This window comes from Gekko japonicus, unplaced genomic scaffold, assembly GCF_001447785.1.
Source record: "Gekko japonicus isolate JY-2015 unplaced genomic scaffold, Gekko_japonicus_V1.1 scaffold2238, whole genome shotgun sequence".
NCBI classification, from domain to species: Eukaryota; Metazoa; Chordata; class Lepidosauria; order Squamata; family Gekkonidae; genus Gekko; species Gekko japonicus.
In genome coordinates this window covers 181,447-206,672 of record NW_015166487.1, presented here as the reverse complement: position 1 = coordinate 206,672, position 25,226 = coordinate 181,447, and the positions used below count along the sequence as shown (strand labels likewise).

The following is a 25,226-nucleotide window of genomic DNA, read 5'->3' as shown; positions in this document are numbered from 1 at the left end:
ATAAGTGTGGAGGTCCTTCCCCCCCCGCGAGGATCGCGGGTCCCGCCCCTTGTATAATATAATAAAACAGATGTGCAGCCACATGCCCCAAAAAGGCCTCTGCCCATGCCCCCAAAGTTATGGCTTTATTTTAAAAAGACAGAGTATAAGACCTGAGTCCTCAGATGCCTCCTTCACTGTGTGACCTTGGTCCATGTCCATAATCAACAACTGTGCTTTGTTTTCTTAAAATGACTGTTTCGAAGCAATGTAAGTTCCACACAAATTCCATTAAAATTACGTTGTGTTGGAATCTTTTCAGCCAAAGACACCTGGGATCCTAAACTGGTTAGTTATAAATGATATATTAGTTAATTTATTATCGATTTAGTTTTTGTAAGTGCAAAAGAACAGGTGTGGGGAGGGATCCTCACTGTGGGTATCAAAGGGAGGATAATACCAATAATGTGCATTTTCAGATTCGTGGAAGAAAAGTCGAAATGGGACCAATTTACTTTCAGTAGATAACCTGTCAGATGGAGAACGGAAATATAATTTATGGTGTGACATTTCCAACAGCAAATACATTCTAGCATAAGCAATTAACATTGGTTCTTTTGGCAGGCTTTAGAAGATTACTCATAGGGTGTTGTGTGTGCTGAATTACAACGCTGCATGAATAACAAAACAGTGCTCTTCTATCCTGGCCAGATTACGCTGAGTTGCATGGCAAAAGATCTATGACAAAACTGTACCTCGTGGATGTGATCTTTGTACTGATTGGGCCAGAGGGCATGCTGGCTCCTTGCGAAGGAGACGGGCAGCACACCCAAAGGGCCACCTGGGCTCCTCCAAATTCACTCCCCACTGCATTGGCAGTGGATCCCACAGCTGAATGACTGCTAAGTAAAGGAGGACTTCCACTTCTCCACCCTTAACCTACTGACCATCCAGGGGCCCCATGAGTATTATTATGGGAGAGAGAGAAAAAGCTCTGTCTGCTTCCTCCACTTCACACATAATTTTGTCTATCGTGCCCGCCACCATCTTTCTGAACTGAAAAGCCTGTTTCTTTAGCCTTTCTTTATAGAGGAGATGCTCTAAATCCTCGATCATTTTGGTTGCCCTCTTCTATGTTTTATCCAGCTTCACTATAGCCAGTTTGGTGTGGTGGTTACGTGTGCGGACTCTAATCTGGGAGAACCAGGTTTGATTCCCCATGCCTCCACATGCAGCTGCTGGTGTGACCTTGGGTCAGTCACAAGATATTTCAGAGCTGTTCTCTCAAAAGAAGTTCTCGAGAGAGAGCTCTCTCAGCCCCACCTACCTCACAGGGTATCTGCTGTGAGGAGGAGAAGGGAAAGGAGATTGTAAGCCCCTCTGAGACTCCGAGTGAAGGGGCAGGGCATAAACCCAATCTCTTCTTCCTCTTCCTTTTGAGATACAGAGACCAGGATTGTAGTATTCCAAATAATGCTGCACTGTGGATCTATGCAAGGTCACTTCAATATCAGCTGTTTTATTTTCAGTCCCTTTCCTAATAAGCCCTAGGATGGTGTAGCCGTTTTCACCACCTCTGCACACTGCGTCAACATTTTCGCCAAGTTTTCCCACTGTTTCCTCAAGCCCTCTATTTCAGACTCCCTTCTTCTTCCCTCAATGTACCGCTTCTTCATTTCAAACTCCCTCTGCCTGCCAGTTGCTGATTTCTTAGATGTTCATCTATGTTTGGCACTAACCCTCTGTTCTGATGGGAACTCTCATATCTCAAGAATTCCTGAAAAGCAGATGGATGGATGGATGGATGGATGGATGGATGATAATTAGGTACTTCCTCACATTGAAACGTCTGAACAGCCACTCCGACTGTGTGCAATAACCTGTGACAATCCAGAACACCCGGTTGAGGGCGAAGCCAAAAGAAAAAAGGGAAAAAAGCAAGCTGGGCGTTCAGCTGCAGTCCGGGCAGGGCTTGGAAGCCACAAAACCGCAGCGTTTTCCGTCACCGTGAAATTCAGGTTCTGTGCTGGCAGCGCAAAGCAAGGCGCTCTAGAAACAGATGGGAGCTGCACTTGTGTCCTGCTTGCTTGTTCTAAAGCATTTCCCTATCAAGGGGATTAGCTATGACACAAAGGGGGGGGGGGCAGGGGAGAGGAACCAGGCCCGAATAACCCTATAAACACAGCCCAGTCGATATTTCTTTAATATGATCCCAACTAATCCAATTAAGGCTCACAGGAAATCGTATCTCAAATTCCATGCCTCAACATGATTGGTTCTGCATCTGCTAAACACTTATTAAGTACGACATTTGCAGCGCCGTTTTCCTGATTTTTCTACCTTGGGTCTGAGGCAACTGCTCTTCCCCCATCCCCATCTCCAGCTCCCCCCCCCCACTCATTCCCAAACTAAATATATCTTGTTTCAACATAACCTTTTCAAATTGTAAGTAAATACCTATACAAGACTGGCGGTGTGGTTATTTCATGGGAGAGATGCTGAATCGTACCACCTCACCAGTGGAAAAAGTCAGCCCCTACAGTTGTAAGTCAGGCACAGTTTTGGAAGATTTCTCATCTCTTTGATGTTTCGCCTGCCTTTTTAAAAAACGGAACACGTGATTCTTTATCACAGCGCTCTTTTCTTTTTCCTCACATCAAATATTTGCCAAAAATGCATGCATTTTGCAATGTTATATCTATATCAATAAACTGGTATTATAAATGACATAGGTAAAGGTAAAGGTTTCCCTTGCTCGAAAGCCAGTCGAATCCGACTCTAGGGTTGCGGTGCTCATCTCCGTTTCAAAGCCGAAGAGCCAGCGCTGTCCGAAGACGTTTCTGTGGTCATGTGGCCGGCATGACTAAACACCAAGGCGCACGGAACGCTGTTACCTTCCCACCAAAGTGGTCCCTATTTATCTACTTGCAATTTCTTGCTTTCGAACGGCTAGGTTGGCAGGAGCTGGAACTAGAGACGGGAGCTCACTCCGTTACGCGGCAACTTGGGTCTCGAACTGCTGAACTACTGACCTTCCACAGCCTGCAGTTCAGCATCTTAACCACTTGAGCCACTGCAGCTCCATATAAATGACATACATTGCAGTAAAAATACTACATAAATTGTGTGTAAATAAGCATACACACACACACACACACACACACACAAAGCTGCCCTATATGGAGTCAGATGTTTGGTCTGTCAGGGTCTGTGCTGATTGGAAGTGGCTCTCCAGGCGGGAAGGAGGTACTGCAATGGGGTCCACAAATCTCCCAAACCTGGGCAGGTTTCTACCTCCCTCACCCGTGCTTTCCAGGGGCGCAGCCAGGATTTTTGAAGTCTGGGGGCATTTTAGAAAGTTGGGGGGCAAGCGGAGGGCCGGGTCTTCCTGCTTTCATGGCCGGCTTTGAAACCAGCTGCCAGACCATGAAGAGAGAGGTGGGGCTGGTGGGCTGGGTCATCCTCCTTTCGCAGCCGGCTTCAAGGCCAGCTGTGAGAGTGCAGAGACCCGCCGCGGCCACCCCTCGCCCTCCCTCCCTGTTCCGCCAGGTCGGGCCCCCCTGAGTTTATTATTTATTTATTTAATTCAATTTATACCCCGTCCTGCCCACATATGCGGGCTCAGGGCGGCTTACTAGAGGCTTACGCCAATATAAAACATATAAAACCATATAAAATCAATTCAATACAATAACATTATAATAACATTATACTAAACAAAGTGCTCTGGCGTTCTCCTATGATATTCCGCAGATGGTAAACGATTTCTCTACTACTCAGGGTTGTCTACTACTCAGGGTTATCTGTTCTAGCAGACGCTGATGTTCCCTTCTTCCAGGGCCAGGGACGATGGGACAATAATGATGGTAATGATGGTAGTGGCGGCTCCTACTCGTACGCCTGGCGGAAGAGCTCCGTCTTGCAGGCCCTGCGGAACTGCACCAGGTCCCGCAGGGCCCGGATCTCCTCCGGGAGCTCATACCACCAGGTAGGAGCCGCCACCGAGAAAGCCCTGGCCCTGGTGGCGGCCAGCCTGGCCTCTTTGGGACCTGGCATCGCCAGGAGGTGTTGGGTCCCAGACCGTAGTGCTCGTGGGGGAACATATGAGGAAAGGTGGTCCCTTAGGTAAGCTGGACCCTGACCCAGTTGGGGGGCCTTGTTGGGAAGTCAGGGGCAGGGGCTTCAGAGGCCCCCGCTGTAGCTACTGGCCGGGTGCCTTCTCCTTCAGGCTCACTTCCATGGTGAGGGGAAAAAGGGGGTGGAGAATTCAACCCAAGATATGGCTGTGATATATGAGGGTCAAGCTAACAAAATAAGTTATTATAAAAATACAAATTAGCTGCTGTAGATTTTCCGGGATGTGTGGCCGTGGTCTTGGAATACTCTCTGTGTCAAGGGGAACCTTTGGTGTTTATTATACCCTGTAACTCATGATTGAAGGTTTTTCCATTTCGGTGATTCTTGGGTTTTGCTACAGTTACCAGGGAAGGTAGAGGCCAAAATATATAGAAGTGTTGATTCATCTTCTGATCTCACTTCCATCTATAACATAATGCCTTTAATCTATTATAGTTCAAGCCGTGTCATTCTCTGGAGCAAAGCCCAACCCTGTGGGGAGTGGTAGAAAACAACCGTGACATCAGCCCTGTACAAAGAAGCATGCTCCTTCCAGCCTGCAAGCAACCAATGGCTCATGAGCATGGCATGGGCATATGTAGCAGATGTGCTTATTTATTTATGTAGTTAGTTAGTTAGTTAGTTGGTTCAACTTTTAGACCACCTTCCCCTGAAAAACAGGGCTCAGACTCAGTCCCCATGCCTGGGAACATTTGAAAAAAAAAAGTATTCCCAGTCGCTGGTATAGTCTACACATGTAGACTCCACTCACAAGCCGGCGATGGCATGTGGGTGGAGGGCGCTTGTATCCTCTGCTCTTCCCCTCTATGCATATTTATTTCAACGTGTGCCATGTTGTCTGTAGAGGGCTACAGTTGCAGCTATCCCACCAGAGGCAGAACAGAGGCAATGGTAATAATTCTTCCATTTTCAAAGTGCTTCGAGAGTGTTTTAAGTTGTAAGGTAAGCTGTAAGGTAAAGGTAAAGGTTCCCTTGCTCGAAAGCCAGTCGAATCCGACTCTAGGGTTGTGGTGCTCATCTCCGTTTCAAAGCCGAAGAGCCAGCGCTGTCCGAAGACGTTTCCGTGGTCATGTGGCCGGCATGACTAAACACCAAGGCGCACGGAACGCTGTTACCTTCCCACCGAAGTGGTACCTATTTATCTACTTGCAATTTCTTGCTTTCGAACTGCTAGGTTGGCAGGAGCTGGAACTAGAGACGGGAGCTCACTCCGTCATGTGGCAACCCAGATCTCGGACTGCTGAACTACCGACCTTCCACAGCCTGCAGTTCAGCGTCTTAACCACTTGAGCCACCGAAGCGAACCACTGTACAAACAAACAAATTTAGTTCAGTCTGTTTAAAAAGACTCAAGAACGGGTCGCCGTGTTAGTCTATCTGTAGCAGCAGAAAAGAGCAGTAGAAGAGGAGTAGCACCTTTAAAGACTAACAAAATTTGTGGCAGGGGAGGAGCTTTCAGTCTTTAGTTAGTCTTTAAGGTGCTACTGGACTCTTGCTCTTTTCGACTGTAAAGAGACTCGGTTATGGTGATGCTGGATTTTGGGAGTTTAGAAAGACTGTGTAAAGCACAGACTTGTGTTGTACTGACATTTAACGTTGTTGCTTTAAAGGGTCATCAACGAGATAAAAGTAAGATGCCCCTCATATATCGAAATACATCAAAACATTCTGCTGTGATTCAGCCAAAGGATCTGGGAATGATCAGACACACCAGGAGCAGAACATTAATTTCAGATCCCTCAATTCCCCCCCCCTTTAAAAAAACGTTTTTTGCTTTTAATCATTACGGAAATCCCAGCATGAAGTCCATTCTTGGCCAGTTTTGCAGCAAGGAAAACACAGTCTGTAAACAGATGAAAATAAGCCTAACACTAACTTAATTGATCCAAATGATAATAGGGGGTATGCTAACTATAGCCCATGCTGCATTTGACAGAGAACGGCGACTAACCCCCCAAAAAACATTCAAACAGAAATTCCTGTCCTGGAAGGGCTCCTAATCTAGAATAATGGGCTAACTCCTCTACTAGACTGGCAAAACCTTTGTCCCTCCAGTCAGCAGAGCCATTAGTCCTCGTCTTACTTAGAGCCCGTTTGGTGAAGCAGTTAAGAATGGCAGACTCGAATCTGGAGAACAGGATTAGATCCCCCACTCTTCACCCACATGAAGCCAGCTGGATGACCTTGGATCAGTCACAGTTCTCTCAGAGCTCTCCCAGCCCCACCTACTTCATAGGGTGTCTGTTGTGGGGAGAAAAATTCAGGCGGGTAGCCAGGTTGGTCTGAAGCAGTAGAACAAAGTCTGAGTCCAGTGGCACTTTAAGACCACCAAAGGCTGCGGTCACACGGAGCATTAGCCACGCTACTGAGACGGATGATAGGCGGATTTTTGGGGCGCAATCACACCGCAACATCTGGGAAGCATAGAGCCCCCATTGCAAACCTGAGGCTTCCCGCCGAAGACGCGGCGTTAAAAACTAGTACCTCCGAGGTACTAGTTTCCGGAAACCGCGGGGCAAGGGCTGGTGTCTGATTGCGTTTCCGGTGGTAGTCTGTGGCATCTGGCGCCCGCCCATGTCCTGTTGCAAACAGGGGGGTTTCCCCCAAGTCTCCACAGGATGCGCACAAGCACCCAATGGCGCATGCGCACGAAGAGGAAAGCGAAAGTTCCGTTGCTTTGCAGTTGGTGAGCATGCTGTTGGTTAGATTGCGCCGCGCCGCTTCTTTGCCGCGTTGCAGGATTGTCGTGTGATCGCCACCTCGCCCCTACCCACGGGACCTCGACGGGACCTGTGATCGGGCGGCCGCGCGTTATTTTGCTCCGGGCCAAACTGCCATGCTCCCCCCCCCCCACATTTTACGGTCCGTGTGACCGGGACCAAAGTGTTATTCAAAGTGTAAGCTTTCGTGTGCAAAACTGAAGAAGTATGCTTTGGAGGTGAAAGCTTACACTTTGACTAAAACTTTGTTGGTCTTCGAGTGCCACTGGACTCAGACTTTGTTCTGTTGTGGGGAGAGGAAAGGAAGGTGATTTTAAGCCACTCTGAGACGCCTTCAGGTAGTGAAGGGTGAGGTATAAAACCAACTCTTCTTTTTTTCACCATCCTTCCAAGGGGCAAGGGGAACAGTCAATAAAAGATGGCCCGAAGTGAGAAATAGTGCACACAGTCCCGAAGCCATGAAGAATGTACATGTGGTTGGAGGCCCCATTCCTCTGCAATGCATTACTTTGGATTCGTATTAGGAATGTGCTCAAAATTTAGACATTCTCTGGTTCAGGTGTTGGGGGTTATAGCATGGGTCCTTGGGAGAACACTGTGATAGAAGGCTGATCAGGGTTTGGAGCTTAAAAGGACTTTTGTTTGTAATGTTGCAGGTGTGGGCTGACCATCTGCTCTGTTATGCTGATGACTCAGAATGATTAACTGATGTTCCTCAAAGGGGGATAATCATTAGAAGACAACCTCCCAGGATTGCTTGGAGAAAGAAGGGGATCCCTCCCAGTTGAGGAGGAGTTGGAAATGTAGTTTGTAACAGAGAAAAAGGGTGCAGCCACACACACTCAATGATCCACTCTCAATCCACTTTCAGTGCACTTTTCAACTTAGGCTTACCAAATGCCGGCGGGGGATCTGCAGCTCTTTACAGGATCCCTGCCGCAGGGGACGGCGATACGCGGTGCACCCGCCGTCGCCAGGATGTGACGCTATGTGTCGCTCTGGCAACGGGACTCCAAACAGCCCACGTATCGCCGTCCCCCGCGGCAGGGATCCTGTAAAGAGCTGGAGAGAACTGGGACCTACGTTGTGTATTTATAAATGGAGCAATTACAAAAACCCAATAAGTCTCTGGTGCTTTCTCCTTCAAAGAGAACCAAAGCTCCTTCAGGGCCTTAAAGACACAACTTACCGTACTTTTAAAAAGGCAGTAAATGCTCTTTTGACATCTGATTTAAAAGTAGAGATGGCTTAGAAGTTTGAATAATAAGAGTAATTGGATAATAACACAAGGGGCAGATCACACAAATCACTGAGAACTTAAACAGTCCGTAAACCATCATAAAAAGCCATAAAAGAGAAAAACTTCACACACACACACACACAGAGAAAACTTCAAAGTTAGAGAAGAGGAGAATAAGCATTCCAGAAGTGGGTGCATCCCTAATTCACATCTCATTATAAACTAAGGTCAACCCAATTGTGTTGCAATGAGAATGCATGCCATCCCTCTTGTCCTTGCCAGACAGAACCAGAGTGGGGAGACCATGTTATATACCTGAGTGGAAGACAGGGGACTCCTCATGATCATTTTCACAACCTCCCCCTCCCCCATCAAACGGCTATTTCGCTGCAAAAACCACGAACATTTGGCATACTTCTAAAAAAGCGCCATTCTTGGTAAAAGGAGGATTAGCATTGCTTCCGATTAGACGAATACTTAAAAACAAAACCACAAACCTGCAATTGCTTAGTGAGACCACAATCACATTGCGCCCCCCATCTGCCGTCCCAAAGGAACATATGGACATTTTACGGCAAACGAAATCTCGGCACTTCTGTGAACCCAATGTGCTGTCCTTTTAATTACACATATGCCTGCTGAGGACATATGACAAAGTCGAGCAAAGCTCATTTGCTATCAGCATGAGAGCAGGAATTAATGCTAACCATTACACTCTACTTAAAGTTATCTCGACTATCAATTATTCCCCGAGACAGGACAAAATGGAAATGTCTTAAATCTTCTAATGTGCCAGGGAAACTGGAAGGGAAACTAATACAACATGGTAGATGCCAGTGATAACAGAAATCTCCTCCCTACTGTTTGGGCTCTACTGGTAGCAAGGGCTCCTTTGCATATTAGGCCACACACCCCTAGTGTAGCCAATCCTCCAAGAGCTTACAGTAGCCCCAGTAAGAAGAGCTCTGTAAGCTCTTGGAGGATTGGCTACACTAGGGGGTGTGTGGCCTAATATGCAAAGGAGCTCCTGCTACCAGTAGAGCCCTGGCTAGAGCTGGGCACTGACCGGGTGCCTTGAAGCCTCCACCCATGACCATAAGTTGTCAAGTCCATATCCAGAGGCTGCTCAGTGTCTTCTGCGCTCTGTTCCCTTTCCCCCATCTCTGCTCTGAGGTCTCCTCCCACCCTCTTCTTGTAAACGATGCTTCACCACCGTAGCATACCCTTTTAAGTATATGAAAAACATGAGAGCGGTGGGAGACAGACAAACCTTCCCTGACACAACTGGGCTGAACTTTACAGAGAACACTCACAAGCAGGAACTTTATGCACACAGAGATAAATTCTACTTAACATCCATCAGGCCGAAAGGCGCAATGCAACCAAGGCATAAGAACACAGAGAAAACAATTAGCTCCTTTATCAAAGTAGGCAAGAAAACCCAGCTTTTATCTTGGGGTTACTTGTTTCCAGGGCTTTTTTTGGTAGAAAAAGCCCAGCAGGAACTCATTAGCATAACAGGCCACACCCAACAGCTGAAACCTATTAGCATATTAGGCCACACCCATGACAGCACAGCTTATTAGCATATTAGGCCGCAGCCCCGTGTTGCCAAAAGTGTGGTCATCCAGCCACACCCACCTTTTGCTTCTTATTCTGTTTACATTGTTTGTTGTCAAAACCCAGGGCCTTTTTTTGTAGCAGGAACTCCTTTGCATGTTAGGCCACACATGCCTACTGTAGCCAATCCTAATGAGTTCCTGCTGTTGGGTGTGGCCTATTATGCTAATGAGTTCCTGCTGGGCGTGGCCAACTCGGGAACCAGCCGGAACTCCGTTCCTGTACGTTCCTGCCCAAAAATAGCCCTGCTTGTTTCATTCTGAAACCGTACAGGTCAGCTGGCCAAGGACGACAACTCCTCAACAATGTTCGCTTTTTGCCAAGCGTAAAAATGAGCAAACATGGCATTCATTACCCAGGCAACAGTGCCAACAGAGGGCTTTCTCAAGACACCATAGATTTCATGGAATAGTGAAAAAGTAACCTTACTTTCCACAGGTGGAGCAGACTGTACCTTTCCAGAAGGAAGATCGGAGGGATGCCAGTTGTGAATGCTGCCCCCACTCACATAAATAAAACACACCTTCCCCACAATTAAAAAAACAAAGAAACAAAAAACCCCAGCACATCAGGGAGAGAAGTCCCAGTCCTGCATATTCCTTGCTGCTTTCAAGGAGCTGTTTTAGAAAACACGGAAGCACTCCTGGGCATTGTCCACCCCCACCAGCTACCCACTCAGGACTCCACCACCTCATTCTGCTGCGTAGGCTCAGGACTAATTCCTCTTCTACCAACTTCTTCCTGGGCTGCGCAGATGTCCTATTAACCAACCACCAGGCCCTTTCAATAAGCAACATTACTTTTATAGGTTATTACGAACTGCAGCCATGTACTTCCCAGATCACATCAATACACTATTTGGAGAAGGGAGTCCGGGATGCTGAGCAGGACTTCAAAGCCTTAACTTCCCGCTACGTTAAAGTGTCTACAGAGTACTGTTGTATATTTTCCATTATAGCTCCATTCAATTTAATCTGAAGAAACAGAGCAATCTCTTTCTTTCCCTTCTGGATAATTATAAGAAAACAGGCCTTGAAACCAACAATACCGGTTACCAAGCAGCACCGAGCTACAGAGCGCTTAAGCCATCCCTGCAGAATCACCTTAAAATAACTATATTGTCAGCATCTGAGATTTCTGACAAGCCGTGCCATTCAGCTGATAGAAGGATGTGCTGTAGATCTTGGCTTCAGAGCTCGGAAGGCAGATTTCATTCTCAAAATTATTAACGTGGCTTTGGGGGAAATTATAATTATCAAAACAAAGTATATTTGAAAAATAAAGGTTATTGATCTGAATTTTGTTTTACAGACAGTGCAATCCTAATCGGCGTTAAAAGGTAAAGGTAAAGGTTCCCTTGCTCGAAAGCCAGTCGAATCCGACTCTAGGGTTGCGGTGCTCATCTCCGTTTCAAAGCCGGAGAGCCAGCGCTGTCCGAAGACGTTTCCGTGGTCATGTGGCCGGCATGACTACACACCAAGGCGCACGGAACGCTGTTACCTTCCCACCGAAGTGGTCCCTATTTATCTACTTGCAATTTCTTGCTTTCGAACTGCTAGGTTGGCAGGAGCTGGAACTAGAGACGGGAGCTCACTCCGTCATGCGGCACCCGGGTCTCGAACTGCTGAACTACTGACCTTTCACAGCCTGCAGTTCAGCGTCTTAACCACTTGAGCCACCGCAGCTCCTGTAACCGGCGTTATAGTCCTCTAAATCCCTTGGACTTTGAAGGGCATAACTCTCCTTTGGACTGTGCTGTTAGTTACTCAGCTCCCACCTGGCACTGTCTGTCAGAGCGAGGCAGGGTACCGCATGCCTGAACGGTCCCTCAAAACCAAACTCCCTCTCTGTGGAAACCTAGCATGTTACTGACAAGGGTTGCTGCTCTGTTTTCTCCCTGAGGAGTCTGAAGTGCAAACAGCACACACACCCTTTATCCCCCCTCCTGGATCAGAACCAAAACTCTCTGATGCTAAAACCTGCTGAGAGCATTCAGACCAGGTCACTGTCAAAAATGTAGGACGTTCAGTGGGATATCCGACTGACCCTTTATTTATTTATTTATTTGCTGGATTTCTACCCCGCCCTCCTAACCAAGGCTGGCTCAGGGTGGTTCTTTACAGTGGTTCTTCTGTTTCTGGAGTAAAATATTAATTTTGAATTAGCGTTGTACGTTAATTTGGCTTTCCTGCAGGGCTATTTTTGGGCAGGAACGCACAGGAACGGCGTTTCGGCTGGTTCCCACGTTGGCCACGCCCAGCAGGAACTCATTAGCATAATAGGCCACACCCAACGGCAGAACTCATTAGGATTGGCTACATTAGGGGTGTGTGGCCTAACATGCAAAGGAGTTCCTCCTACAAAAAAAGGCCCTGGGTTTTGACCACAAACAAGGTCAACAGAATAAGAAGCAAAAGGTGGGTGTGGCTCCATGACCACACTTCTGGTAACATGGGGGTGTGACCTCATATGCTAATGAGATGTGTGGTCAGGGGGTGTGGCCTAATATGCTAATGAGTTTCTGCTGTTGGGTGTGGCCTATTATGCTAATGAGTTCCTGTTGGGCTTTTTCTACAAAAAGAGCCCTGCTTTCCTGCATGTCCGAGAAGGTCTAAGAAATGACAATATCCAGACTGGGGTGGGGGGTGGGGAATCAAACACACATTTCAATGAGATGAAAAAGCATTATCTACAAGGAAGCAGGCATGAGCAGGGACTCCTTCAGTTCAGGAAACAGAGGAAGGTCATACGGTTTGTTTTACACACACACACACACACACACACACATACACCTCTTTTATGAGCTAGGACGATGTCTTAAAGCTCTCTTGCATGGGGGTAGCCATATTGCTTGACTGTCTAAATCTTGACCAAAAAATTCTGGGCATGCCAGTTGGTGTCATGACCCCCCCTGCCCCACACCAGCCCAGCGACTTGGACTCTGAGTCCTCAATGGAAGAGCCTGAGGAACCGAGGGACCAAGGCCACCGGCTGAGGAGGGCCATCACGACCGCGGCGGTCCTGCCATGGCAGAGGCACCAACGGACGATAAGCCAGAGGACACCCTGTCGGAATCTGCAAGTGAAACTTTGCTACCGCCCCCTGAGATAGCCTCCGCGCCTCCACTGCCCAGCTCTCGAACCCAGGCCCATAGCCCCCAGGGACTTGTATCTCTACAGGAATGGCAGCAACAGAAGGCCCGGGCTGAAAGCAGCCCAAAGACGGCAAAGTGCCATACTGCCAGGGCTATTTTTGGGCAGGAACGGACAGGAATGGAGTTCTGGCTGGCTCCCAAGTTGGCCACGCCCAGCAGGAACTCATTAGCATAATAGGCCACACCCAACAGCAGAAACTCATTAGGATTGGCAACATTAGGGGTGTGTGGCCTAACATGCAAAGGAGTTCCTGCTACCAAAAAAGCCCTAGGTTTGGACAACAAACAAGGTAAACAGAATAAGAAGCAAAAGGTGGGTGTGGCTGGATGACTATACTTCTGGTAACATGGGGGGTGCAGCCTAATATGCTAATGAGCTATGCTCTCATGGGCGTAGCTGGATATGCTAATGAGTTTCTGTTGTTGGGTGTGGCCTATTATGCTAATGAGTTCCTGCTGGGCTTTTTCTACAAAAAAAGCCCTGCATACTGGGAATGCCTAACTCTGTCTCACAGCCAGGCCCTGAGGAGGACACTTGGCTGCAGGATCCTGGCCACGGCACAGCCACAGGAGCTCAGCACCTGCCAGCAGGGCAGCTAAGCCTGGTTACTTCCCAGTGTTTCTAGGCTGAGGCTTGCGAAGGCTCCCTTGCTGGATCAACTGGTCCACCAGGTATAAGGCTGTGTCCCAGCTCCTGGCCTCCACCTCCAGTTCCTGTCCCTTGCCTTCCAGCTCATCGACGCTCCCAAATCATGCTCCCTTGACCTGAGGGGGCATTGCCCCACAGGACACTTGGTGTCCTTTTGGGCCACTAACTGGCCTATATCCTCAAGCTTTTACTTTGTTTTAAAAATCCAAGCCTCTAGTCCTTACGGATCCCAATATACAAGTCAAAGCATAAAACAAAGTACCCTGCACGGTCATTTAGTGTGAGACAAGCCATCCTTGCCATTAGCCAGTGGGGGGTATCAAAACAGAGACTTGCGCACATGACCAATCTTTGCTGTCATCCACAAAGGAAGCATAAGCAAATCCAGGCATGAACAAAGCATCAAGTTCTCCAAAGCTGATAGCTGCCAAGAGCAGACACCAGTGTAAGACTTGCTTCTTACAGAAGATACAAATCTGGCTAACCATTAATTAGGCAACTGGAGTATGGGAAATGGGGAAAAGAATGATATCTTTGGATTTGGATTTTAAGAAGGGCATAAACACTGGTAACATGGAGGTATTCTAGGTTAGACCCAGGTTACTACTCTAGGTTAGAACTCACCTAAAGTACTCTGTTCAGTTTTGGACACCTCAATTTAAGAGGGATATAGACAAGCTGGAATGTGTCCAGAGGAAGGCAACGAAGATGGCGAGAGGTCTGCAGACCAAGTCCTACGAGGAAAGGTTGAAGGAGCTGGGTATGTTTAGCCTGGAGAGGAGACGACTGAGAGGTGATATGATCACCATCTTCAAGCACTTGAAGGGCTGTCATACAGAGGATGATGCGGAGTTGTTTTCTGTTGCCCGAGAAGGTCAGACCAGAACCAACCAAATCAAAAGAGGTTTTAGCTAAAGATTAGGAAGAACTTCCTGACAGTTCCTCCTTTAGCGTGGTTCCTCAGTAGAACAGGCTTCCTGGGAGGTGGTGGGCTCTCCTTCTTTGGAGGTCTTTAAACAGAGGCTAGATGGCCATCTGACAGCAATGCTGATTCTGCGAGCTTAGGCAGATCACGAGAAGGGAGAGGCAGGAAGGGTAGCATCAGTGCTTAGTTATTGTGGCCCTTTCTTACACACCCTGGGAAATGCTGATCACCACTTTCGGGTCAGGAAGCAATTGTTCTCCAGGCCAGTTTGGCCAGGGGTCCTGGAGTTTTTTTGCCCTCTTCTGGGCATACAGCAGGGGTCACTTGGGTGTGTGTGTGGGGGAAGTATTTGTGAATTTTTTTGCATTGTGCTGGGGGTTGGTCTAGATGACCCTGGAGGTCCCTTCCAACGCTAGGATTCTATGATTCTATTTGGATCCCCCAATACTGTTTTGGGAGTTGGGTTTTGTTCCCCCCCCCCCAGGATTGCATAATTGAGTTACATTATTCCCTATGGAGACTTTTTTCAGGAGGGCTGGAGTGGCTGTTTTTCAACCCAATGATACTAAAATTGCAGGGGACCAAGGACTGCCCCCAAGTTTCAAGCTAACTGGACCAAGGGGTCCAATTCTATGGGCCCCTGAACAAGGTATTCCCAGCCATCCTACTTGTCCCCATTATTTCCTTAAAATGCTCGCCCTGAATACCGGATGCCGGCATTGCTGAGGATCCCGAGTATTATCTGGATACCTGAACATACCTGAAAAATACCTATGTATTTTTGAGTATATATGTAGCAGACATCCCTAATGACAACCCTCTTTTGAATTAGAAATCATCATTGCCTGTAAGAGCAAAGACTGCAGTCAGGATCCAGTTAGGAAGGCAGCAAAATGGGGGCACTTACGGACCTGGGGGGCTTCCTAGAAGGAGAGTTGGTTTTTATACCCTGCTCTTCACTACCCGAAGGAGTCTTGGAGAGGCTTACAATCACCTTCCCTTCCTCTCCCCTTGTGAGGCAGGTGGGACTGAGAGAGCTCTGAGAGAACCGGGACTGGCCCAAGGTCACCCAGCTGGCATCAAGAGGAGAAGGAGGAGTGGGGAGGCTGCCGCTCTTAACCACTACACCAAGCTGGCTCTCCTAGTGGGGGAACAGTGGTGAGGGAGAGGTAAAGGTAACAAAGGAAGAATCTAGGCCCCAGCTCCAGCTCCTGACGACTGAGCATGGTCTAGGAAGCACAGAGTGTGAACGGCAACCGAGAATCAGTTAAAGAAAAATTTTAAATTCCCGGGCGAAGACAAAAATGCGTGAGCTGGAGGCTAAAAAACTGTGAGCCAAGAATCTAGGCCCCAGCTTAGAGGGAACACTGCTGAGCATGGTCTAGGAAGCACAGAGTGTGAACGGCAACTGAGAATCAGTTAAAGAAAATTTTTTAAAAGAAAGAGATGACTTCTAGAATCCTGGTGGGAGTAGAGATGTGAAGGCCAGGAAAAAAACGGGAAAAATTCAGGGGAAAATCGTCTGTCCCCCCCCCCCCCACTTTTTTCCTACTCTTTTTTTGTTTTTTTCCGAAAAATTGGAAAAATTGAAAAAAGAAAAGAAAATAATTGATTATGATTAACATGATGAATAAAATATTTTAAGACAAGGTGTTCAAATATTTTCCAAATCATTTCTAATATATATATATATGGTATCAGATTGAGCTAATTTCTGTGCACTGAGGATAAGCAAGTCCTAGGTTACAAACTGAACTCTCCAATGCAAGAACAATATGCATTTCTTCCTTTAGCAGGTGCTATTGTCACGAGAAAAGAAAAAGGTTTCAGTTTTGTTTTTGTATGTGGGTGGGTATTCTGTTTGTAATAATTGTTTGGATACACTATATTTTTAATATGCTAGTTGTGATAATTTCATGCCAAATAAAAATTTCCATAGTCATATTTTATGTTCCTAAAGTAACAGAATGACTTTCGATCTAGAAAAGACAAAAGAAATGCTAATGTAGCATTTTTTTCAATTTTTCTGAAAATTTCCGTTTCCCCCCGGAAAAAACTGGGGAAAAAACGTTTTTTTTCCCGAGCTTCAAAATTTCTGGAAATTTTACATCTCTAGGTGGGAGCGATCTAGACCTATGTGAGGTTACCATCACGGGCCCCTGGTCTGTAAAGCTCTTCGCTCATGCCAGTCTTGCCAGCAACAAAACCAGGGTGCCCACGGACAAGCCCAAAGCTGCTGCACACTCTGGGAAGCCCCCCCCCACCCCAAAAAGTAAGCAAATACATATATGAGGGAATATTAGGATGTTTTTGGTAAAAAGAAAGTGGGAGCAATGCCTGCCAAGCAATCTGTGCGGTGACGCAATTCATACATTTCAGCACAGGGGGGTACTGAGGCAATCTCCTCCCTTCTCTCCCCCCCCCAACACTTCTTTGATCGCATCTTTAGGGTGGAAACTCCGTGGTAGTTCACGTCAATCAACTATTTCCCCCTAATCCAACAGCAACATTTTAAAAAAGGAGTCATGTGCTATTTATTACACCATATCTTGGGTTCCTTCCACTAGACTCTGTTTTTTATTTCCCACCACCAAAATTAGCAACTCTCCTCCACCTGCCAGAGGACTCTGCCTTTGCTGTCAACCAGCCAAATCAAAGAGCTGAGCTGAGCTGAGCTGAATTCCGCTCCTCAGTCATAAGACCACTTTGCTTTACGTTCATACACAGAGACAAACAAAGCCCTGCTGTCCTCCCTTGGTACGTCCCCACACATTGGTCCTTCCCCCCAGCCTTCTGTTTCACTTCATGCAAGTCTGACAGCCAGCAGTTTACTTCTTCTTCCCCCCCACCTCAGTATTTCAGTGCACAAATACTGAAATTTGCAGCCACAAGTTCTCTAGGGTCCTGGACAGTGTTCCCTCTAAGCTGAGTGAGTGCGAGCTAGCTCACAGTTTTTTTAGCCTCCGGCTCACACCTTTTCGTCTCAGCTCAGGAAGGAGGGCTCCAGAGCAAACTAATTTATGCAGCAGCCCAAATCGCTCGCTCACAACTTTAATGCCGGTCGCTCACAAAGTAGGATTTTTGCTCACAAGACTCCACAGCTTAGACAGAACATTGGTCGTGGATTGCCAGACCAGCACTGACACTTAGCAGGAGGCTGCAGGGGGCAGGGACCTTCCAGATCAGACTCATGCTCATGGCACGATGTCCCTTCTGTCAAAAGACGAAAGCAGAGGTCCATCAGTGGCTCTTAGCCACAAGGTATAGATAGGGGCTCTGGGGCAAGTGATGCTCTGTCATCTTGGTGCTTGGGGGGGGTCAACAGTGGGAGGGCTTCTAATGTCCTGGCCCCACTGGTGGACCTCCTGATGGCACCTGGTATTTCTGGCCACTGTGAGACACAGAGTGTTGGACTGGATGGGCCTTTGGCCTGATCCAACACTGGCGTCTCTTATGTTCTTATGTTATGTTCTTAAGTGACGTAATTGCATCAGCGCAATGCTTGAAGGTTAACTAACCTTAGAGTTTGGGGTGAATCCTAGAGCACTGCACTGACACAATGACGTCACTTCTGGTTCATACTGAAAGTGACGTTGTAGCCCTGGTGAGATGCTGAATCACAACCCTCCCCCTTCTCCCCCATCGCCATGTTCAGAGGAGTTCCCCCAGACAGACCTGGGAAATGACAACCCTACTATGGTCAAATACAACCCCCCAACCTCAATGGGTCTGTGGGAAACTTTGGAATTCTTGAGAAAGAGTAGGGGGCACCTCTACAAAATGGCCATTGCGAGGTGGGGCCAGTCTCAAAAGCGGGGGAGGGAGGGGAGATTATCTGTGCTTTGAGGAAAAGATGCAGTTTGGTTTCAGTTTCCAAAGACAGGAAGAGGCTGCCAAGCCCAAGGAGAAGTCTGTGGCCAAACTGAGTATGCACGGCTATAATGCATTTGCTTGGTATGAGCTCAGAGCTTCGCTGGTAGGGAGCAACCCAAAGTTTCCTGCTTTTCCCCTGTTCCATTTTTAATTTTGTTCCCAAAAAGAACGCATATTTTAAAGGAGAGGGAAAAAACATGTCCTTTAAAAACACAGAATTTTCTCTTTAAAATGGTAACAACAGGTGACAACAAACCAAGAAGCCCAGTTTTGAACAGTGAAACCAATTGGAGGATAAGGGTTAAACGCCGTCTCCCTTCCCTGCACAGCCCCAAGATACACTGAGGCTGCAATTTTCGTGTTACAGACAGATTGAAATGTGTGATCTTTAAGTGGGGATGGCCAAGGACTGAACACGGGTTCCTGTGCACGCCAGCCCTGCGGCTCTGCTTATGAACATATGAAGCGGCAGGGCTATTTTTGGGCAGGAACGCACAGGAACGGAGTTCCGGCTGGCTCCTGAGTTGGCCACGCCCAGCAGGAACTCATTAGCATAATAGGCCACACCCAACAGCAGACACTCATTAGGATTGGCTACATTAGGGGTGTGTGGCCTAACATGCAAAGGAGTTCCTGCTACAAAAAAAAGCCCTGGGTTTGGACAACAAACGAGGTAAACAGAAAAAGAAGGGAAAGGTGGGTGTGGCTGGATGACCACACTTCTGGTAACATGGGGGTGTGGCCTAATGTGCTAATAAGCGGGAGTTTCAGGGTGTGGCCTAATATGCTAATGGATTTGCTGTTGGGTGTGGCCTAATATGCTAATGGATTTGCTGTTGGGTGTGGCCTATTATGCTAATGAGTTCCTGCTGGGCTTTTTCTACAAAAAGAGCCCTGAGAAGCAGCTTTATTCTGAGTCAGACTGTTGACCCATCTGCTCAGCGATGTCTACGCTCACTACAAAAGCGTTCCAGGATCCCAGGCAGGAAAAGACATTTCCCTATGTCTGATCCCTGACTTTCACCTGCATGGCACGTGCTCTGCCACTGGACCACAGTCCCTCCCCCCAAAATAGCAGTGGGCACAAAACTTAAACAATCCACAACTTCCCCACTTTTGCCTTAACCCAGCTTACCTTCCAGAGGACAGAACCGCGTCACCTGCTCCGGCATAAGCTTCCCTTGCTTGTGCTGACAGTAAACCTCTGCGATCTCCTGCCGGCATTGCTTTGACTTGGCTCTGGACAAAGCCGATATCGCCTCCTTGCCTGAAATCTCGCATTTGGGTGGCTGCTCGTACCTAATTTCAGGTGAACTGTTCCCACTCTTTTTAAAGTGATGCTGCTTGGGAGCGCTGTGAATATCCTTGAAGCTGCTGCTGTTCTTTTGGGCCTGGTTACGGAACGGCAGCACTTCATTGGAGTTCTTTCCCAGGAGATAATTCTCCTTCACCTTCTCCTCCTGCTCCAGTTTTTTCCTCAAGTGTTCTTTCTGTTTGCTAAGGGGCTTTTTCACCAGCTCTGGTTGGCGCTTTTGCTTCTGTGTCCTGGGCACAAAGTTGCTATTATCGATATTTTCAAAGTCCTTCGGAACTGAATTTTCATTATTGCTGTCGGTTCTCATTTTCTCTTTGGGGCGGTGGGAGAAGTAACCGTCCTGTGGAAGAACAAAGGGAAAGGAACACCATTAAAAGCGGCTACAGTAACTTGATTATTTAAGCAATTTGGATGGAAACAGTAGGATAAAAAAGGGAGGAGGCGACCGAAAAGGAGGCAGAGTGCATGTAAGTTTATAAACCTGTGTATGATTACTTGGAAGTAAGCCCCACGGAATTCAACAGAATTCATATGAAATGAGAGTTTAGGCAGTTTTAATTATGTGTGCTGTATTAAGTCCCATCGACAGGGAGAAAAGGAGGATATAAATATTTTTAACAAATGAAATAAGTGTGCATTGGATTGCATTAGGTATATGAACAGAAGAGCCCAGCTGGATCGAATCAATGGCCCATCAAGTTCAGCCCCATTTTCCACAATGGCCAACCAGATGCCATAAGCCTCCCCATTGCTGACCCCCAACCACTGCCATACTGCCTCTCAACATGGTAGTCAGCATTTCGCCCTTGTTAAGTACGAGACTCGACACAGCTAGTGAACAGTGAATCAGCTTTATTTAACTAAGTCAGAAGAAATCAGAATGAGACAAAAACAGAGCAACAGGCTCTCTTTTAAACAGTCCGGGCTTAGGTAGCCACGCCCACATGCCAGTTAACAACCAATAACTATTTATAGATAAGGTCCAATCAGAGTGCTTCCCTCCAGAACACTGCGCAGCTCTGATTGGTCTATTTACAATCCTGGTTCAGACTCAAGCTTAACATAGTTTTCAATACACAACAGCCCTCATTGCCACGGATGGCTGTTAGCCTTCACACATTTGCGGAGGCCCCTTTTAAAGCCCACTACACCAGATCCTATGGCAGTAAGTCTCATAAAAAGCCCACTACACCAGATCCTATGGCAGTCAGCCTCATAAGGTAGCTACCTGGCTTTTTGTCTCTCCTGAATCTACCACCCATCACATTCCAAGTTCTCTTCTTTCAGAAACAGAGAAGAGGTTTACTCTGTCTACTTGGTCCATGTTGTGCTCTTGGTGCACTAAGTGAGGACTCAAAGCATATCTGCACCAAGCAACTATCAGGTTGGAACAGAAGCAGGACTGGAGTGAGGACGTGGAACATCATTGCTGCCCCTGCTCTCCAGTTTCGCTATTGCTCAGAACACAAGAGCAAAGAGCAAACTCCGCCTTAGAAGAGAGAATGGCATCTGGAGGGAGGAAAGAAGACTGGCAGGCTCTGTTTACCTTTTACAGGCTTTACCAGCAATCCTGGCTCTATACAGCCTCCCAAGAAGTCACTGGTACACCCTGTTAAACCAGCAACTCTCACCAGGCCCTGGCCTCTATTGAGATATATGTCAGAGTGATAGAGGTTGCAAGCAGTTACTATAGATCAGTTTGATCTGTTTGTCAGACCTAGCTGTCATGCTAGTAATCTTGTAATTACAGCCAGGTGTTTTCTAGCAGGTGTTGCTCTTTCAGGGCTTGTTAGAGCTAGTGATTACATCACCTTGTTAGAGATTGGCTGGGGTTTAGCATAATAGCTATCAGCTTAGTAAACTGGAGGGGGACTCAGTTCTCATAGACTAAGGCCCGACATGCTGTTCAATAGCCTGTAAATATCTCTGTATATATTCACCTTTATAACTATATAAACTCTCTGTGCACCTTCATAACTGGTCAGTCTCCCGCTTCTTATTTACAACGCCCAATAGCCTCTTGGGGCGCATCTGAAGAAAGGCTGTTTTAGCCATCTGCTGCAGTGGTCCTGAAGCCATCAGTAACAACCCCCCCCCCTTTTCTCTCTCTCATGGTCCTTGGTGATTCTTGGTGACCATCAGGTAACGTCCACATGGCTGCCTCAATGCTGAACCCCTGCAGGGACTCTCAGGGCCAAATGACACAATCACCAACAACTTGCTTTCACCACAGCCACCCAGCAGCTGCATGGAACTTAACTTATCCAAGCAGCACAGGGCCTGATCTGCATCAAGACCATGACACTGGGGAAAGAGGGGCTTCAGTCTTCCCCCGTGTCATTTACCTGAGCTGAAGTGGCCCCGGGGGCACTTCTTGCCCCATTACGAGGCTGCACATACAGTATTCAGTGCAAGGGCAGCCCCACAATGGGGCAGCCAATTTTGACTGTTATGACTGTCATCCAGTGGCGAGCTAGACTTGTTTTTAAGGCCAGAGATGTTTCAGAGATGGTTTGCCATTGCCTGCCTCTGCATCCCAACCCTGGCATTCCTTGGAGGTCACCCTTCCCAATACTAGCCAAGGCCAACCCTGCTTAGTTTCCGAGATCTTAACGCTAAAGAGCTAGACCTTCTGGCTGCCAGACAATCTTAGGATCTCATGGCTACCCTACACACAATGCCATACAGTAATTAATTAATTAATCAATCCGATGGCAGCTGAGCCTGCTTCGGTGGGGAGGGCGGGGTACAAATCGAATTAAATAAAGAAATCAATAGTTCTAGGACCATGATCTGCCAGCTGGTAAGGGGTGTGTGTGTCTCTGTGTGTGGAGTGGCCCTTACCAGTAACTGTCAGGACTCAGCAGGCAGTACAGGTAAAGAGCACCTTAGAACCAAACCACGTAGGGAACTTTGGTGGGGAGGGCGGGGTATAAATCAAATAAATAAATAAATAGCTAGCAGCTGCAGACTGACGCAGGACTATGTACAGGGTAAGAAGGTGTAATGATTCCTTGTTTTTGTGTGTGTGTGTGTCTCTTTAAAAGTTTGGTTGCATGTCCGCTTCTAACTGCTTCAACACAGAACTACTTGTCTACATCAACTGTCCACGTGTAACTGAAACTCCTGACTGACTCACATACTCATCCAACCAGATTCACTTCCAAAACTCCTCCCCCTCTCTGTCAACCACCAATCATACCACACTTGCCTCTCTCAACCACGCTAGTCTATCTACCACAGCCATGCAACCAAACTTTTAAAGAGACACACACAAACCCCCCCCCAAGGAATCATTACAGAAGGAGTTCCCATAACTGGAACACCCCCCCCCCCAGTTTTAAGCAAGAGTGAAAAAGGAATGTTTATTCAGTTTATCCCCCCCCCCCAGGGGCTTAAAGCAAGCTGGGGGAGAATTGTACTGTGGATCAGGGAAAGGACAAGGGGGACGAAATGAGCTCCTCTTTCCCCAGTGCAGCAGCTCAGATCTGCATCAGCCTCCAAGCGCCGTGCAACTGTACACGTGTGGTCTGGCCACCAGTCCGCGTCGTGGCTGCAGGGTGCTGCCCACTTTGGCTCCTGCCTCCTCTGCCTCCGCCCCACGGCTACCAGGAAGGGTGGTTCGCTTGTCCCTCATCCAACGGCAGTGGCTGGTTGTTTCACAGCAATCCCCTTGGACAGATGACGGCATGACTGCTCACTGCAGCGGCCCTCCAGTCGTCTTAAATCCGGCTGTGGGGAAAGTGGACAGAGAAGATCCGGCAGATTGAAATCCGGGATTAATTTCCATTTCACCTCCCGTTCTTATGTATCAACATCTGCTCATCACTTGCTATCAGCTGCCTTGCCCCAAACACTGTCAGTGTCTCTCAAAATCAGATGTTCCTAACACAGCTCACTGAACTAACTGTAACCACCCACTGAAAACAGAACCTTGCCTCCAGATTTCAGTTCACTTAAAAAAACATTAAAACTCTCAATGTTAAAGAAACAGCTCCTCAAAACCACTGTCCTGGGGCTAGACGTCTGCTTCCTCTATCGCATGATGAAGAAGAGTGTCCTAAGCTTGGGGCAGTGGCTTAAATGTTGTGTCTAGAGGCGGGAATCCCAAGGTTCAAATTCACGCTGAACCATAAAAGCTGACCGTGGCCGTATCCCACCCAAACCTTCGGCACAGAGTAGTCGAAGCATGATCCATCAGAACTATTGACTGTGTGTGAAGAAATGCATTTTTCCTACCTCAGCTGCCTCTTAAGAAATGGTAATAGGTCCAGCTAGACACAATAGGGAGGTCCAGTCTCCCCCCCCCCCAAGCAGGGAACAAAAATTTGGAGGAATTAAGTACTAGAGAGGTTTCAGGAAGGAAAATTCTAGAGACTCAGGAAAAGATCCAGCAGGAGAGATAAGGGGATGGTTGAGCTCCCCCCCCCCCAAGCAGGGAACAAAAATTTGGAGGAATTAAGTACTAGAGAGGTTTCAGGAAGGAAAATTCTAGAGACTCAGGAAAAGATCCAGCAGGAGAGATAAGGGGATGGTTGAGCTCCCCCCCCCCCAAGCAGGGAACAAAAATTTGGAGGAATTAAGTACTAGAGAGGTTTCAGGAAGGAAAATTCTAGAGACTCAGGAAAAGCTTTGCTGACCTGGCGTAACTTGGTCAGTTGGTGGTGGTGGTGGGGGAAAGGGACGATAAAACTCAGGGGAGCAAGGAGGTAGCTCTCTTTTGGTGCGGGGGTTCATCAGAGCAGACAGAACTCTCAGCTGAGGCCTGGAGGAGCTGACCATTGAGAGAAAAGCAACTCCAGGGGCTGGAAAAACCTTGGAGGGCGGGGCGGACTAAAGCCTGCAGGCTGGAGCAGGCCTGTTCTGCCACACCATGCAAGCGGCTCCTGCCGTTCTTCCCCAAATCTGCTGCCAGAGCTTAAGCAGGAGAGAGTGGGTATTGAACCTCAGATCTCCTGCATGGCCTACCATTGAACCGTGGCCCCTCCCAAAAATATGGAGCATATGCTCAGGGGTCATTTCCTGCAGGAGCGCACAGGAGCGGAGCTCCAGCAGTAAAGAGCCCAGGGGGCGGGCACATCCAACAAGCCCCACCCCCTGCTCCCAGCAGCCCTCAGTCAGAGCAAGAAGTGCCAGGTAAGCTGCAGAGCTCCCCCCTGGTCCAAAACAGTCCAGTGGCACCGTTAAGACCAAGTTTTATCCAGGTACAAGCTCTCCCTCCTCTGCGAGGACAGATCCGCACCTTCCCACCCCCCAATAGCTAGCAATCCAAAACAGTCCAGTGGAGCCTGAGTGGTGGGTGTTGCCTTCTGACACACTTCCGGCGATGTCAGGGGGTGTGGCATATGCAAATGAGTTATGCTAATGAGCTCCTGCACCTCTTTTGCTACAAAATGACCCCTGACATATGTGTGTGTGTGCGTGCCTCAGTCCATCCTGACTGGATGATGCTTCATCATCACAGATACAAGGTGGTCTTTTAATCATTCTCCTAAACATTTTATTTCCATTAGAGAGATGTTTACATCCCTCTTCATGAAGAAATGATCACGATCTCCTTTAATTTTCAAAACTAATTAACATCCCCTTGTGTCTTTGAAGTCTGAGGCAGTGG

General features: G+C 47.7%; 1 protein-coding gene across 1 annotated transcript in view; it reads right to left on the bottom strand.

Annotated features, from left to right (window-relative positions):
- The window catches only part of XYLT1 (xylosyltransferase I), a 274,833-nt gene that overhangs the window by 86,810 nt on the left and 162,797 nt on the right, over positions 1 to 25,226 (bottom strand). Inside the window, exon 4 of the mRNA XM_015412172.1 lies at positions 19,433 to 19,952. Coding sequence (XP_015267658.1) covers positions 19,433 to 19,952 — 520 coding nt within the window. The remainder of the gene's footprint in view (positions 1 to 19,432; positions 19,953 to 25,226) is intronic.